The sequence below is a fragment of the Chionomys nivalis genome, chromosome 3 (genome assembly GCF_950005125.1).
Source record: "Chionomys nivalis chromosome 3, mChiNiv1.1, whole genome shotgun sequence".
Lineage (NCBI taxonomy): Eukaryota > Metazoa > Chordata > Mammalia > Rodentia > Cricetidae > Chionomys > Chionomys nivalis.
In genome coordinates this window covers 57033032-57050310 of record NC_080088.1, presented here as the reverse complement: position 1 = coordinate 57050310, position 17279 = coordinate 57033032, and the positions used below count along the sequence as shown (strand labels likewise).

At 44.6% G+C, this 17279-nt stretch overlaps 1 protein-coding gene across 5 annotated transcripts in view; it reads left to right on the top strand.

Moving 5' to 3' along the window:
- The window catches only part of Nxpe3 (neurexophilin and PC-esterase domain family member 3), an 82607-nt gene extending 66922 nt beyond the window's left edge, over positions 1-15685 (top strand). For 4 of the 5 annotated variants that reach the window (XM_057764214.1, XM_057764211.1, XM_057764212.1 and 1 more), the window contains 11 exons: positions 7559-7692; positions 8232-8262; positions 8385-8494; positions 8818-9626; positions 10238-10343; positions 10713-10859; positions 11045-11108; positions 11364-11533; positions 12564-12674; positions 12773-12940; positions 14368-15685. In XM_057764214.1, coding sequence (XP_057620197.1) covers positions 7559-7692; positions 8232-8262; positions 8385-8494; positions 8818-9626; positions 10238-10343; positions 10713-10859; positions 11045-11108; positions 11364-11533; positions 12564-12674; positions 12773-12940; positions 14368-14421 — 1904 coding nt within the window. In that variant the 3' untranslated portion in view covers positions 14422-15685. Of the gene's footprint in view, positions 1-5148; positions 5456-7558; positions 7693-8231; positions 8263-8384; positions 8495-8817; positions 9627-10237; positions 10344-10712; positions 10860-11044; positions 11109-11363; positions 11534-12563; positions 12675-12772; positions 12941-14367 lie in introns of those variants that run through there. The other variant, XM_057764215.1, reaches the window with a different exon arrangement.
- The last annotated feature ends 1594 nt before the right edge of the window (positions 15686-17279 follow it).

The following is a 17279-nucleotide window of genomic DNA, read 5'->3' as shown; positions in this document are numbered from 1 at the left end:
TAACTTAGAGCCTGTGGCCCCCAGTTTCTGACTTAAGGTACACTGGAAGTGTGAGCAGTTTGTAGGGGAGGGGAGGGGGTTGTTCAGGTGATTGTGATGAACTATTAAATCCACCCATCTCTTGGTAACAGAAAGTTCAGACTTCATCGTCGATATCAGGGTTGCAGTCTTCCCAGCCATAGCTAGGCATGCTTGTATTTTTATCTGCTCACATGCGCTGAGCTTGGCCAGATAGCATGGACTGCCGCTTTAGTTTCTGACCATTGACTCTATTGATTCCACTCCAGTCTTTGACCATTCCTCAGTCAGCACTTACACTAGAGATAATGTAAAGAACCTAACACAGCAATTAGTGTACGGTGGACTTTCGGTAGCTGCTAGTATTAACATTATCAGGGTGCCAAAGTATAGATTGTATCCCATGGCTCTCGTTTTTAATGATTTTAATTATTTCATTGGTGATGTCTGTTTTGTACATGATCTAGGCCGGTTTCTTCTTCAGCTCTAAACCATTTCTAGAATTGGTGTTTTTATTTGGCATACACTACTACCTTACTTGTAGAAATTCAGAGGAAGTCTCTATAAAAACCAACGACTACAACAAATCCCTCTCCCTAACCAAAAACGTCAAGTTTTAGATTCTGAATTAGGGACTATACAATAAAGAATATCCTTAGAAAACGTCTTGGATTAAAATTCTGTCGTATAAGGCATTCATGTCTTTGTATACTCAGTGAGCGACAGCTGTGTTTTATCTGTATCTAAAAGGAAGTGGGGTTAAAGGTGGCACATGCCAGGGCAGGCAAAGTACCTGAGCTGGGAAAGGTGCTTGCTGCCAAGCCTGGTGACTTGCGTTCCATCCCCCAGTCCCATATAATGAAAAGAGGGGCCTTATCACTTCACGGTGCTCTCCGTTCTACACACCTTTGATGTGGAAGGAGTGTGATACTCCACAAATGTATAAAATATTTTTTTTTTTTTAAAAAAAGATGGTGAAAAAAAAAAAAAGATGGTGCATGCCTCTAAACCCAGCACTAGAGAGGCAGGGCCACTAGAACGGTGGAGTTTGAATTTATCTCCATCTACATGGTGAGTTCGAGGGCAGCCTCTGCTACAGGGCGAGACGTGCATCACCTCCACTCCACAAAAGGAGACTGCGAGTGTGAAATTTGTTTTGTGAGACTTATTTTTTTATTTTATGTGTATGAGTATTTTGCTTCTATATACTTATGTATGTATGTGCACCACGTGTGTGCCTGGAGCCCTTGGAGCCCAGAAGAGTGTGTCAGATCCCTTGGAATTGGCGTTCCAGGTAGTCGCAAGCTGGCATGTGGGTTCTGGGAACTGAATCTGGGTTCTCTGCAAGAGCAGCAGGTATTTTTAACCCATGCGTCTTATGTTGAGTCCTCAAATGGGAAAGTTTTGAAAAATGTCAATTGATATATCAACATTTTTGTTTTTGAGATATTATTACGCAGCTAAGATCTCACCATATAGTCAGGCTGATCTTGAATTCCACATCTTCCTGCCTTTGCCTTCTCGGCACTGGAACTGCAGTTGTGCAACACCATGCTCTCAGAAATTCATGTGTGACTGAACCCAAGGCCTTTCTCATGCTAGGCAAGTGCTTTACCGCTGAGTTATACTAGACCCCAGCTAACTTTTATGTCTGCTCCGTTAAATCCACTGGTCTGTCTTGCACTCCAACGGCTCTTTTACCTATAGGTGATTTTTGAAATATCTTGCATTGTTCATTTGGGAACATACAGTTTGTTGAGTGAGGCAGATTTTCTAATGCTTTATCATGGTTATAATGATATATATATCATATATATATGTGTGTGTGTGTATGTGTTTCATTATTAAAAATCTGTTGATAACATCACCACTGTCCTGATCACAAATCTTTAACTATTGGGAGGCTGTCCAATTCAAGAGATCTGACAGAGAGTGTCTCAAATTCTGAGTCTTCATTAAAAACTTGAATTCTCTCATTGCCAACAAATACTGATAGTTATTCCTTTTGACACAGCAGATTTATTTGGTAATTAAAAGTGTGAATATCCAGTTTGTCACTTACATGAAACTGGTATTTTGTGACAAAAAATGGGTCAACTCACCAGCGTTTGATGAGAACAAATGGCACTCAGGAAAATCAGTGACCAGACATTAGTGACTTCTGCCTGTTCACTTCTTCAGTCAACACAGTACAATCGCTCTCCCTCTTAGTTACTAGCGTTTCCATGTCAGATATTAAATGCTGTTCTAAATTATTTATGATATAAAGAAAATTCATTACATTTACATTTAAAAATTCTGTTCCATTTTTAGAACTCTTGAGTTATTGGTCTGATGATGGTATTACAACATAACTGGTACCATAAAACTGTTTAAACTGTTCTCTTGTATAAAGCACAATAAAGTAAATTATTAACATCTATAAAGTCAAGCGAAAGGATTTCCTCAGGTCCCTTTGGGTAGAGTTCTCCTTTCCACAAGTCACACAGCTCTCTGATAGGTTATTTTTGCCTTTCCCAGTGTTCTTAAGAGAGTGCATCCAAACCTTGAGGAGACAGGTCTTCTAATCTCCCCTTTACCACACAGCATCAGAGCCATGTTAGACAAGTGGGGATTTTAGATTTTAATCACTGCGACAACTGTGTGTGTGTGTGTGTGTGTGTGTGTGTATAATGGAGCTAGAAAAAGGGGTCATGAGATTTAAAGGTAGAGAGGGTGATGGAACCAGAAGGGAGTACATCCTAGAAGAAGGTATCTACCCAGTGGCAACATAGTGAGTGAGTGTGTGTGTGTGGAGGTTAGAACAGAGCATTATAACAGATATGTATCAACATAGTGAGTGAGTGTGTGTGTGGGGGTTAGAACAGAGTATTATAACAGATATGTATCAAACGGCAGCAATGAAACCCATTGCTTTTGTATGCTAATTTAGGAATTCATCATAAAAAGGCAACACCATTTAAGAGCCTTTAGTTGGGCCTGTTGTAACAATGGGAAGAACCAAAGGGTGCCTGCTGGCGGCCCCTCAGATTGAGCTGGGCAGTCTGTTTATATTATAAGCTAGAAAAGGGGTGTTTGTACTGGTCACCTACGGCCTTCCTGCAAAGGAAGGATTGTATTTCACCAATCACAGCGTTGTCCCTTCTGCACCCGTCACAGCAGTCCCTCTTGTCGGCTACCACCAGGGGACATGCCCTCAATCTGGCCCATGCGGAAGTGGTTCCAGGAAAAGTCTGCTGCGAGCTGTTTGAGACGGACCTGACCTGCACCTTTACAAGCCAGAGCTGTGTTTTCGCAGCCGGTGACTCCAGCTGGCATGTAGCTCTGGGCCGTGTTTAAAGCGGTTTGACAGTTCTTTTCTCCGGCCTGGGCACAGAGCAGGGGCCTAACAGCTGTCAGGCTGGGAATCACATCCCCTCATTTCCCCATCTTTATTTCCAGAAAACAAGCAGGAGTGTCAGCTCTAAGAACTTAGTGATATTAACTTCAGCAATGCTCACCCCCCATATAATCCTTATAGAGCTGTGGCTGGTCTTCTGCCTTATAGACCCCGGCTGCTCTCAGCATTTAGGCCGTGCCAGGGGTGTGGATTCGGCCTTCGCAGTTTGTTTGTTTCCCTGTTTATTTTCACCTTCCCCCTGGCCACTGTTTCTTCCTCTAGCTTGGGTCATCTTTCTTGGAGCATGTCAATTAATTCTTACTGGCCACGGGCTTCCTCAGTATCCTCTAAAACTGTTTCTAGATTCATTTTGCCTGCGTAAAGATCCCGCCGCGTTTTTTTTCAGTGAGCATTAAAGTTCCAGCGCCTTCACCAGCCCCTGAAGGTGCTCCTCTTAAAGTTACCTTTTACATTTAATGCTGTCTTCCCCTTGGGAGTCCTAAGAGGCAGGTAAATTCTTTTCTGACTCCTGGCCACAATTCTTGGCTGATGAATTTCCTGCAAACCCCTGAGGGCCCATCCTTCAGGGCCCATCTCAAAGCCTCATTCTTTGCCAAGACTTTCCCCTTGACCTCCTGTCTCCACGGGAAAATCCTCTCTTTAGACTGTGCACTGAACTTTGTTATCGCTCATAATGCTTATCACAGTCAGTTTTTTTTTTTTTTTAAAAAAAAAACTTGTTTGCTTACCTTATTCTCCGGGTTAAAAATGTACTTGAAAGGATAGACTTAATCATTCATCCCGCTTCCCCACCTCCGAAACTTTCCTTGTTTTGCCAGTTGGATTCGCAGCAATAGTTCTATAAACATTGAAAAAGGTATTCCAGACAGAAACATCAATTCTTGTGTTTATCAGACACAAGGTAAAGTTGTGCAGAATAAAACATTACACACACACACACACACAAATATAAAAGATATAAGCGTGCATGTGTATTCATCATTCATATTCCTGACAAGGAAGACTTTATTATAGGATTGAGGGAGACGAAAGGGTGGACATTGCTTTTTTATTCCAATACTGCACCTAAAAATAATGATTAGTTATGGCCCACATACGAAGTTGGAAAAACTTCAAGCGCTCTGAAATGGAGACCTGGCCCGAAAGAACGCGGGCAAAAGCTTCCAGGTTTGGAGGCGGGTAAAGTGCTGGGAGGCACGGGAGGAGACCGAACTCCGAGGGCGGAGAGCTGCGTGCACGCACGGCTCGGTCTTCCCACTCCCGGAACCGGGCGGACCCGTTCCCGCAGCGGCCCGGGACTCCCCGCAGGCATCCGGGATTCGCAGCCCCTGCACACACGGTCTGTTGAGGGGCTCCGACCTGTGGGGGTGCGGCTAGCCGGCCCGGGAGGCTTGGAGCTGGCACGGACTAGGGTCCGGGGTGCGAGTGCTCCCCGGGGTTTCCAGGTGAGCCGCCGGAAAACAACCGGTTGGGCGGGGCGGGGCGAGGGCGGAGGGCGCATTGCCTCATCCCGGGCATTTTACTGGAAACTAGACGCATCCGGAGGCGGGGCGGGAGGCGGATCAGGAGCCGCCAATGGCCGGGCGGGGTACGGAGGGTGGGGGAAAGGGGTGGGGGGTGTCGGCGATCGCGGCTCGTTAAATAGTCCGGCAGCCTCGGGCCGCGCACGTACGAGCCGCCCTGCAGCAGCCAGCCGCGGAGCCCGTTGGTGGCGCAGGTGTCTGGGGACCCCGAGCGCCTAGCCTGGGAGCATGATCGTGGACAAGCTGCTGGACGACAGCCGCGGCGGAGAGGGGCTGCTGGACGCGGCCGGCGACTGCGGCCTCATGACCAGCCCGCTCAACCTGGCTTACTTCTACGGCAACTCGCCGCCCTCCGCCCCCGGTGCCGGCGACGCGGGCTACCTGTCCACCGTGCCCTCGGCGCCCGGCTCGCCCGGCTCCGACTCCTCCGACTTCTCCTCTCCCTCCTCCGTGTCCTCCTGCGGGGCCGTGGAGTCCCGTCCCAGAGGAGGCGCCCGCGCCGAGCGCCCACAAGGTACTCACCCGCGGAACCCCGTGCCCCTCTGTTCGGGGCTCACACGCCTGGGAGAACGGGGCATGGCTCTCGGGACTAGGGGGCGCCTAGACGTTAAGCGGCTCCGGCGACTTCCTTAGCAGCGGAACAGACACGGAGTAGTCCTGAGTGACTGCTAAAATGTCTTGTCTTGATTCGGGCACGGTGTCCTTGACTGTCTGTGGAGTCAGGCGACTTGGGGGCTCGAGCTCCGACCACCCCGCTCGCTGGAGCCCTGGAATCTGGGGGAAATAACTTGAGAGTCTCGGATTCTCCTTTTCGCTCATCTCATAACCCTTTACTTTTTCACTCCCCCCCCCCCCCCCCCCCCCCGAGCTCGACAACCATTGAGAAAGAGTTACGCTGAGATTTGGGTCTGATGGAGACGTAGTTTTTTCTTCTGGAGCTCTGTTAGCGAGAAGCAGTGGTGGAGGATAAAACTTTGGGAACTGGATTTAAAGCCACGACTTATTCCTAGTATATTTATAGGAATAAATAAAAGAAAAACCACTTATCAAGATGTAAGGGGAACGCTGGGGTCGGAAAAGTGATTCAGGTTGTGCCCTTACTTAAGGAAATTGGAATTTGAGAGGCCTGCTCAGAACTCTACAGTCTTGTTTTTCCGTGTGCCTTAGAATGGAAAAGTTACAGCTACTGAAGCCCTTTCTTTCGCGGCGGCGAGTTGCATGGTTTCCTTTCTTCATAAACCGAGTTGCATAATTTGGGGGAAAACAGGATGCCGCTGTGGGTAGATTTAAAGACCGCCTAGATTTTCTCATCTGTGGCTCTAATCGAAAATACTTTTAAGACTGACTCCTTGCTGTTCCTTATTGCTGTCCTCTCAAACTTTGGTTGTCTTTTATTTTTTTTAAAAAATACTTTTAATTTAGAATGACATGCCTTAAGCCACAGTGTCGAGTATACTCTATATAAAAAGTTTGTGCACATGCATTTCCAGCCCTTTTTGGGTTCCTTGGGCCCTTTGCTGACATTGGCTGATCCGTTTTTTTTGCGAGTTCTTGGTGTACCACACAAGCCACGGGGGATTCCTGAAACTGCATTTTTTTTCTCCCTGTGACGTGAGCATGGAATTTTTAACTCTTTGTCACTCCAGAGGAATGCTGTTAGATTTTGACTATTTGGGCGTTTGTTGAATTCCCTGAATTTAAAAAGAAAGACCATCTGATCATTTCATTTGGCCCATTACTGAGATGTTTGTCTCATGTGCTTGTGATATAGAGGGTCAAATTATGCGTTGTTCTCCATTTTATTTTTCCTGTTCTGAGTAATGGACCAGCTATTCTTTTCCTGAGTTTCGGAAGATTGTGTTCAATTCCTATTCAAGAGCTTGTTACATAGTTGCGGCCAGGAGCCGAACACTGTACTCACAGTGAATTTTAAACTGCCTTCTGAAGTTTTAAAGTGAATTGCCTGTTTCCTTTTTACTGAGAATGCCCATGTACGTAATTCTAAGAGCAGTAAGTGAGGGGGAAATCCTGTGTGTGTATGTGGAAATGGGCTCAGTGAACTTAAGCATCTTTCTTGAAGAAAATACTAAGAAGTCTTTGGTACCTTGAGCTCTTTAGAGGAAGTTTTGTTTCTTCTTAGGTGAATGAAGTGAAGGTACTCTATACTTTCTTTAGAAACATAAAAGACTTTGTTTTAGAAACTACAAATACCTCATTTATACCTTGTTCCTCCAAGGATTTCTCAAAGTTAGGAATAATTAAAAGCCTACAATCTTGGCAAAACCTCTGATCCTATTTCACGAGTAAATAGCTCACAGAGACAGAGAGGCTTTTCTTGGGTATATCTGTCTTTTTGGCTCCAAGAATCCTGGACCACATTTGATAGTGCTTTAATTTTCTTACGGTGCCTGGTGGGAAAATCTGCCAGGTGACACCGACTCCTTGAGCAATACTGGATGCTGCTGCTGAGAATCCATTGACTGAGATGTTGGAAAGGCTTTGAGTTTGCTGTTGGAGGACTTTCTCCGTTAGCCAGCAGTCTTTGGGAGGGGGGGTGCTGTCCTGATTCTTGACTGTGAGGAGATGGATTTGAGACGTTCCCCTTTCTTTTGAACAGTCGAGCCCCATATGGGGGTTGGCAGGCAGCAGAAAGGACCTTTCCAAGGCGTTCGTGTGAAGAACTCGGTGAAGGAGCTCCTGCTGCATATCCGAAGCCAGAAGTCTTCCAGCCTGTCTGCGGATGAGCTGAAGGTGCCGTCTGTTCTTGGTTTTGAGCGAGTGGGAGACTAGTCTGCCAGGGTTACTGGTGTTTGCTAACCTAGGTCCCATGAGTCACTTGCAGTTTTTCATAAATGACCTGAGTTCATAGGACAGGGTGTAGCTGTTTAATTATTTGCTGTAGTCCTTGCACTTGGCTCTGTGCAAAGGGTGTAAGAGAAATTTAATGAGCGGACAAAGTGAAAGCAGTTTAGGGACAAGGAAGTTCATAGGCTTCAGGAAAAATAGAACATTTTGATTAGAGAGGAAAGAATCAGATGGTGTTACTAATTTCATCTTGGCCAGGATTGACTAGGCTAGAAGTGAAAATGGAGGAGAGAGAAAGAGAGAGAGAGAGAAGAGAGAGAGAGAGAGAGAGAGAGAGAGAGAGAGAGAGAGAGAGAGAGAGAGAAGACAAACCTGGAGATAGCTTTTCTGTCAGTATTTATTTTTTCAGAGATTATGGTGTGTTGTAGAGGGTAATAGAGATAAATCTTTTTATAAGGACTGAATTGGAATCTTTTCCCTTATAGACACGGAGTGTGAACATTGAGCAACTCACAGGTAAGAGCTACTCTGGTTCTTCCTAATTTTATTGGTGTTTTTTACAGTAAAATGACTCAGTGTGGATATAGGTGGAATTTGTAGAGTGGAATGATGACAGACTGCATACTCTCTCTCTCTAGGAACAGAACTGAAGAGTGCAGTGTCCGCTGCGGGGAAAAGGAAGGGGACTGATACCCTGTCTGATGGACCGACATGCAAGCGGCCAGCACTGCTGGCCACTCAGTTTGTGGTAAGCCTCTCTGTTTTCCTCCGAACGCTCTGTGGAACCATTCCTGGGATGGTGTAGATGTTTAAGAAAGTTATTTTCCGCTGGTCGGTGGTGGCGCATGCCTTTAATCCCAGCACTCGGGAGGCAGAAGCAGGAGGATCTCTGGGAGTTCGAGGCCAGCCTGGTCTACAAGAGCTAGTTCTGGGACGGGCACCAAAGCTACAGAGAAACCCTGTCTCGAAAAACCAAAAAAAAAAAAGTTATTTTTGGCGCTCGTGATTGTACGCTACCTCTGAGTCTACGTCTAGTGGTTGTGAAACTTGTTTTCTTTTCGTTCTTTTCAGACACCACCTCAAACGCCTGCACCGGGGGAGAGCATGGAAGATGTCCGTCGAGGTGAATCCAAGCTGGACAGCAGCACTGACCTGCTTCAGAATATTATAAACATCAAGAACGAGTGCAGCCCAGTTTCCCTAAACACTGTCCAGGTTAGCTGGATGAGCCCCGTGCTACCCCAGAACTCTCCAAGAGACCAGTGCCAGGATTTCCATGGAGGGTCCGTCTTCTCTGCACCTCAGAAGTACCAACCATTCCGAGTTGGTGGCTCTCCACAAATGATGGACCAGGCTTCTATGTACCAGTATTCGCCCCAAACCCAGAACATGCAGCAGCCGCCGCCACAGCAACAGCAGCAGCAGCAGCAGCAGCACCAGAACTATCCACACAACCCAGCTCTGCAGTTTGGTTCTTATTCCAGAACATCCCAGTCTCCCAAGTATGAATCGAACCTCTTTGATCATCAGGAGCCACAGTTCTGCACGAGCCAGAGTTTTGTTTCTCTCCTGAGTGGCCACGGGGAATCTGAGACTATCGCTGCTCCCATTCAGCCTCCCCCCAGCATCCCACAACAAAGCGAGACTCCACTGCAGAACTTCAGCCTGATGCCAAACAGTGCCTGCGAGGCAGTCGGGGTGCCTGATGCTGGCTCGCCCTCCTTAGGCGCTTCCCTGTCGCTCCAGAACATCATGGGGAGCCCAATGAGCACAACACAGCTAGGGAAGTCATTTTTTCAGTGGCAGGTAGAGCAGGAAGAAAGCAAATTGGCAAATATTTCCCAAGACCAGTTTCTCTATAAGGATGCAGACGGTGACACGTGAGTATCCTTTCATCTCATGTCTCATTAAGTTGAACCTTAATGGTTGGCACAATGATAGTTCATATTCATACAAAGGATGTTCCTTTTATTTTTCTTTTCTTCTTTTATCTTTCTTTTCTTTTTATTAAAAATAGGTGTGCTTTCTATGAATAACCTGTTCTGAAGACTAATGTAGAGTCTGTCTTTAGAGCAGAAACAGTTGGATGATGACTGGGCATCAATTAAAAGTTCATCTGTAGATGGATTCCACTCTGTCCTGATGTCTTTATGACTCTGGTCAAGTAACTTAAAATCTCCATGCCTATATTTTCTTTACACATAAAATACTAATGTTACTGTCATAGAATTATATATGAGTATTTGTACTCATGAGTATTAAGAAAATAATAGATTTTAAATGTTCAGCATGGTGTTCAGCTTTGCCTCCTCTTATCTTCTCTCTGTTGCAGTTCAGACTTCCAACATGTCAGAAAAGCCAGATTCTTCTCTGTAACATTTCATTTGAGCGTGTCAATACATCAGAAATAGGGTGAAGGAAGGTTTTGTCTTCTTAGCTCAACTTAATGAAGTCACAAGCGATTCCTCTCTTTTCTCCGCCCCTTCTCCAGGTTTCTCCACATTGCTGTTGCCCAAGGGAGGCGAGCACTCTCCTACGTTCTCGCAAGGAAGATGAACGCGCTTCACATGCTGGACGTGAAAGAGCACAATGGGCAGGTGAGGAGGGCGTTGCCATGGCAAAGATGTGCTTGTGCCCAAGTGGGGGAGAGCCAGTCTCAGGTGCAGACTGTTTATGAGCCCCAAATCAAGAGACTTCGGTTAATATTAACTTTGAGATATTGACTCTTGCCACTGTCAGCCTGGAAGTTATTAATGTTCTCTTTGTAGTTGTTTGGCCAAAGATTGCGTGTAATTAAGCCACGCCCTAAGCTTATTTTAGTTTCCTTATCTTGCTGTGTTTGGTTGTTTATTAATAGGATTTGTTTTCTTGGTGTGGACATTCCCCTCAGCCATCGTTGAGTTTCCTAGCCCTTGTTATGATAGTGTTAATAGTTTTCAAAACCATCTTTCTTTAAACGTCCACAGAGTGCCTTTCAGGTGGCCGTAGCTGCCAACCAGCACCTCATTGTGCAAGATCTGGTGAACCTTGGTGCCCAGGTGAACACCACAGACTGCTGGGGAAGAACGCCTCTGCACGTCTGTGCAGAGAAGGGCCACTCCCAGGTGCTCCAGGTAAGAGGCCAGAAAGCCGGCTTCCATCTTTGCATCACCAAAGGCTTGGCTGTAAGAAGTTGCGTGTAGGCTGCTTGTTAAAATAATCTGTTTGGAGTCGATTTATTTATCTCTTAGCACGCTAGTAGGTGACTATTTGTGTGCCTTGCCCTTGGATAACAGGTATGTGTCTTACAAATTTGCAGGCAATCCAGAAGGGAGCAATGAGGAGCAATCAGTTTGTGGATCTTGAGGCAACTAACTATGATGGTAAGCACCAGATGCTTTTTTGGATAAAGGACCACATGGAAATTGGGGTGCAGGGATACTGAATATTCAGTATCACACTAAGAAAGGAGGAGGTAAATAAAACTAAATGCTTCATAGACAAAACTGGCATTTAAACTGCCTAGCTACATACAATCTCACTAGGTTCCAGAGAGACCATTTGAGGTGAAACAAGGAGCCATCTTTAGACTAAGAGACTTGATGGAGGACTTGACTTGTCGTGTACCCTTCTCCCAGGCCTGACTCCTCTCCATTGTGCCGTGGTTGCTCACAACGCTGTGGTGCATGAGCTGCAGAGGAACCAACAGCCTCATTCACCGGAAGTGCAGGATCTTTTACTAAAGAATAAGAGTCTGGTTGACACCATTAAGTGTCTGATTCAGATGGGAGCTTCAGTGGAGGCGAAGGTAACGTCACAGTAGAGGGCAGGGTGGGGGAGGCATGTGTGTGTGTGTGTGTGTGTGTGTGTGGCTGGCCCAGGCCTGGCTTACAAGCGCAAGGAAGCAGTTTGAAACTACTTTCTTACCCCCTCTCATTTTTAACTTGATGGAATAAAGAAGTTTAGCCTTGAAAAGATCCCTTATTCCGCTTTCTCGATTTCTTTTTAATCTGCGGGTTACCCAAACAAACAAACAAACAAACAAGTCATTTAGGGCTGTGAAATGAATTAGTCTTCGTTTAAAAATTCAACGAAGTTGGAGATTGATGTTACTTTGGCTTCTGTTTTCATGTGCTGACCGTAAAGATGGTGCTTTGGGGAATGGGGAATTTGCCTTTTTAAAGTTTGTTTTTTTTTTTTTAAAAAAATAGTTTTCTTAGATTTTTGTTTTGTGGATGCATGTGTATGGGTCCACGTGGAGGTCAGAGGACAGCCCACAGGACTTGTTTTCTCCTTCTGCTGTGAGCCCTGGGACTCAGCTCAGCTCTTAGGATTGGCAGCAGGCACCATACACCCTGACCCATTTCCCTGGCCCATGTTAAACTGGAAAACATTCTTTTTAAGTCTGGGGATTATTTCCTGATTATCTTCTGTGTCATAAAACACTGTGTTAAGTATGTTGGGGATACAGATGCCCATGTGGGTCCCTGTGGAGCTTGCTTTTCCCCCCATAGCTCTACATGGTGGCCACCAAGTCTGGAAACACAGGAATATATAATAAGTGGATTTTGATATAGCACATAAAAAAGTAGTCTTTTATATAGTTCTACATTTTAATGACTGCTCTGTGTATGAGTAGAATGTGATAAGGATCAGAAAAATTAATTGGGAATACAAGAGGAATAGGCAATTCCATTTAACTTGGGCTTCAGGTAGGCTGGAGAAGGACGCATCTGAAGCAGTATTTAAAGCCTCTTCAGACATCTGAGAGATGCAGAGCAGAGACTGTCTAAAGCATGGCATCTGGATTCTTACTCTTCCTTTCTTGCCTTCACAAGGATCGTAAAAGTGGCCGCACAGCCCTGCACTTGGCAGCCGAAGAAGCAAATCTGGAGCTCATTCGCCTCTTTTTGGAGCTGCCCAGTTGCCTGTCTTTTGTGAATGCGAAGGTAATTTTAGAAAGCCTCAGTTCCCACCTTCAAGTTCTGAGCTCCTTTCACGGATTTCCCCCTTCCTGATGAGTGTCATTTTGCTTCTTTGTTTTCAGGCTTACAATGGAAACACCGCCCTCCACGTCGCTGCCAGCCTGCAGTATCGGGTGACACAGTTGGATGCGGTCCGTCTGCTGATGCGGAAGGGAGCAGACCCGAGTACTCGGAACTTGGAGAACGAGCAGCCTGTGCATTTGGTTCCTGATGGCCCTGTGGGAGAACAGGTGAGGGCCATAGGAGGCGTGGAAATGCCTTTAGGCCCTTTGGTCTGAAATATAAAAAGGGAGGAGGTTGTGCAGGGCAAAGGCCAGCTAGCTGATGCCCTGCAAGTAGGCTGTTCTGATATGGAGTGTTTGAAGTTCAGGCTCATGTAATAAATACGTAGCGTATATCAGTTTTTATAATTCTGCCTATTAACTGGTCGTCCCATAGGAAATTGAACCTAGAACGTGTTAAAATTATGCTATGCTTATTAAGCATGGCTTTATTTTATCCTTAGGGGTTGAATAGTTTTCCGTGAGTAAACTTTCCTCCAATAAGAACATAATCATTTAAGAAATTATTTCTTATGATCATCTCTTCGCCCAGAGGGAATCAGGGCGATTGGTAGCTGTGGATAGGTGATTGCATAGATTATTAATTATAAATTAATTTATGTAGGTTAGCCTTTTCTTTGATTCCTAGCTGTCATCAGAACCAAAATGTTCTAGTAACTGTTGTCTGTGGAGCTCTTTGGAGCATAGACACTTAGTAGTTTGTAGAAGACCTCGTGTATATTATGTCATTTAAAAATACAAAAACTTTTCAATAAGGCTTAACAGAAAAAAGAAATTAGTGCTTGGAAAGAACATGATTAGTTGGTTAATGGCAGCTCCCAAGCCCAGTATTTGCTGCTTATTGTGACATACTCTCACTCAGCAACGTTCCAGGTCATTGCTGGAAGCTCTTGACTTATTGTTCCTTTAGTATTGTGTGTGTTGTCATGGAGAGGGCTTCTCTCTTTCATCGTTAGCCTGTGGTCACTGGGCAGGTTTCCTTTTAGCATCTATAAGCAGCCACCACAAGCTTTCTTCTAAGTCACTGCTTCTAATCTTTTGTGGGCTGACAGGTGGATTCCACAGTTTGTCCAGCTGAAATACAAAGTCAGCCCCTCTAGAGGAGTGTTGGCGCCTTCCTCGGACCCATAGAGTTACACACAGTTGCTTTAACATTTGGGTATTCTGGCCACTGTCTTGACTCGGAAGTCATTGAGATGTCCTTGAGTGTGCAAGGGGGACTTTGCCGTTCTTGTTACTGCGCGGTGGCTTCATGATAAGTGAGGTTATCTAATTCGCCACTGTTCCTGCCACGAAGTGGATAGATCTTCTCACAGGCACTAGTGGTAGAGATTAGCAGAGGAACACAGACCTATTTCAGTTGCTGACTTTCAATTGTAATGGAAATGCTCTACTGTCTTGCCCTCAACAGTCATTACAAGAAACTTGAAATAAGCTGTGAAAGTTGTCATTTTAAAACCCTTGGGGCTGGCGAGTTGACTCAGCTGTGCTTACAAGTTAGGGATGCTGTAGCGGGTGGGTGAGAGGAGAGAAACTCTGGCGGAAGTGTAATACTTTGATCGTGAGAAATAAACTCCACCTTCCGTCTCTTCCAGATCCGACGTATCCTGAAGGGGAAGTCCATTCAGCAGCGAGCACCACCGTACTAGCTCCTTGGCGTGGAGCCTGGCCAGCAACACTCACTGTCAGTTAGGCAGTCCTGATGTATCTGTACATAGACCATTTGCCCTGTACTGGCAAATGTAAGTTGTTTCTATGAAACAAGCACATTTAGTTCACTATTATATAGTGGATTACATTAAAAGAAAAGAAGACAAATATTTAATTTTCTTGGCAGATTTGCATATTTCATACCCAGGTATCTGGGATCTATACATCTGAATTTGATCTGAATGGTAAAACTGCGTTCAATAAACAGTAGATTTGGGGTAGGAAAAGACTCATGGGAAAAGACTTGATTTGTGGCATAAAGCATTGCCCGCGTGGCTATTGCCAGTTTCATGGACTGGAAACATGAAGAGAAAAATGAAAGCATTTGAAAGGGGACAAGAAATTTGGATGTACTGTTGATGCTTCTTTGGTCTGATGCAGGATCTGGTGGTTAATACGCTCACCCTTGCACTAGATGAGAGAGGCCTCTGTGGTTAGGATGTCTCTTTGCAGCTGTATATAATCGTTATGTTCACCTTTAATATGCTGTACATATTTGATTGGTAGCATGGACATTTGAAGTGTGTACGTCAATAAAATAGAGAAGAGCTAGTGAATCGTTACCACCTTTAAAATTTTGCACACTCAGAGCAGTTTTTATTGTGTGATCCCAGCTGTTGTTTTCACAGATAAAGCCCTTGGGGAGTGGCCCCAAAGTTGCTGTGGTGTGCACTGGAAAGAGACCTGTTTGGGTGTCATCTCATGTCCCTAGAGAGACCCTTCTTATGAATCACCTCTCAGAATTTGTGATTTGTACAAGTTGTTGAAGTTTTTGTTTGTCCTTAATAGAAATTATAGAAATTAAACATCGAAGCAAAGCTTCTTGTTTTTTGTTGTCAAATAGTAAAAATGTGCTGTGGTGTTTATTATACTCTTCATAAAAATGTTTTACCTCTTAGGAATGCCAATTCTTTTAACGTTATTTTGCTTATGTTTGATATACCTGGAATAATTTAGCTTTGATTGTACACTGATTCTTTATGATAAATATGACCCATTAAAATGATGACTTTTAATTGACTAACTTATCTTTGTAGCTAAGTATTCATGTTCTTTTTTTTTTTTGTAAAAAGAGATCTTTTGAATTGGATTGTTCATATTGTTTAATTCAGCATATCTTGTGGACAGAAGTTTGATTTAGTCACTTGGCATCTGTAAGGTGGAATGACTCAGGCCTCTCACTGACAAAACTCATGCATAGGTTTAAATGAACATTAATAAACTCATGTTGTCTTATAATATGCATTTTCCTTTTCTTGGTGCCTTATTTGTGTGTGTTAGTTGAAAACTACTATTTTTTTCCACTGTTAAAGATTGACTCTAGGGCCTTGTGCATGCTAGGCAAACTCTTTAACTACTGAGCTATATTCCCAGCCTAAAGAAAGTATTATTAATGGCACACATTACCTGTCTTTCATATCTTTGAATTACTTTTTTTGAGAACATGTTTCCTGAAGTTACATGCCTTTGAATATCAAAATGGCTTGCTGTGTTCATGAGTAAAGGTTTAAGTTCTGAAAATACGAAATTTAATAATAGATGTTGTTGGTGACTCAGGAGCTTATGTAGTAAAAAGGCTGAGAAATGAGTGAGCATAGGATACAGTGTGGGCATTGCCAAGGTCATCCCGAGAGTACACCAGTCTCAGGATAGTACAAGGTGGGAGTTCTTCCCTTCCCCAACATTTCAGCTGCTGCACGTGTATCCTAGGGGACGCCAGTCTCAGGACAGTACTGATGGAAGTCACGAGTTCTTTTCCTGGGAAATGTACGGAAGCATATATTGCACAGGACTGCCCTCTGATCAACTGTGACCATCTTCACCATCTTCAGCTATGCCTGTTTGTGATAAAAGATGGTCACAGCTGAGCTTATTGACTTGACTCCCCCTCACAGAAGCGGGTAGTAGGAGTGTCAAAGAGACTTCACGTGACTATTCAATCATTTCTCCCAACCAGTTGTATTTCTGCCCCCTTTGCATATGGCCTCAGGGTCTTGGGAAGGGGCTACTGTATTAGGTTGGGGAAGACTAGGAGAAGGGGTCCCGTCTGTTCAGCAGCATGGGCAGTTCGTTCTGGAGGTACATTTTCTTCCTTTCTTTCTTTCTTTCTTTCTTTCTTTCTTTCTTTCTTTCTTTCTTTCTTTCTTTCTTTCTTTCTTTCTTTATTGTGTGTGTGTGTGTGTGTGTGTGTGTGACTAATTTGGGTTCACCAATGCTCTTGTTAGTAACCCCTTACTCTGTAAGTATTTCCAATGAACTTTTTGGATTCCCCAAGGAGAGCTTAGATGGACATTGCTTAGGCCCTTCCAAGAGTGCAATTCTCAAGACAGGATGTATACAGTATTAGGTGCTTCAGAGCCCCAGAAGAATTTTCTTCACAGGCCAAGTCTTTCTCCCTTTGCAGTTTTTCTTTTAGATAAATTCATTAGCATAGATTTCAAATGCACCTGGACAGATAACCAGAGCAGTAGAAACAATACAGCCTACTGAACATACCTACGCAGTGAGTGTTTCTAGGTGAGCCTAAGTATTCTCAGCTTCCAGTTCTTTCAACAATCAACTTAGTGTTTAGCAAGGGCATGTGTGTATGTGTGTGTGTGTGGGTGTTGTACACATGTATGTATATGCACATGTATGGGGGGATACTATGAGGCAAGGATGTAAGAGGTGCGATATGAAACTGGCCATAGTGGCACACGCCTTTAAACCCAGCACTCAGGAAGCAGAGGCAGTTGGATCTCTGTAGTTTGAGGCCAGCCTGGTCTACAGAATGAATTCCAGGACAGCCAGGGCTACA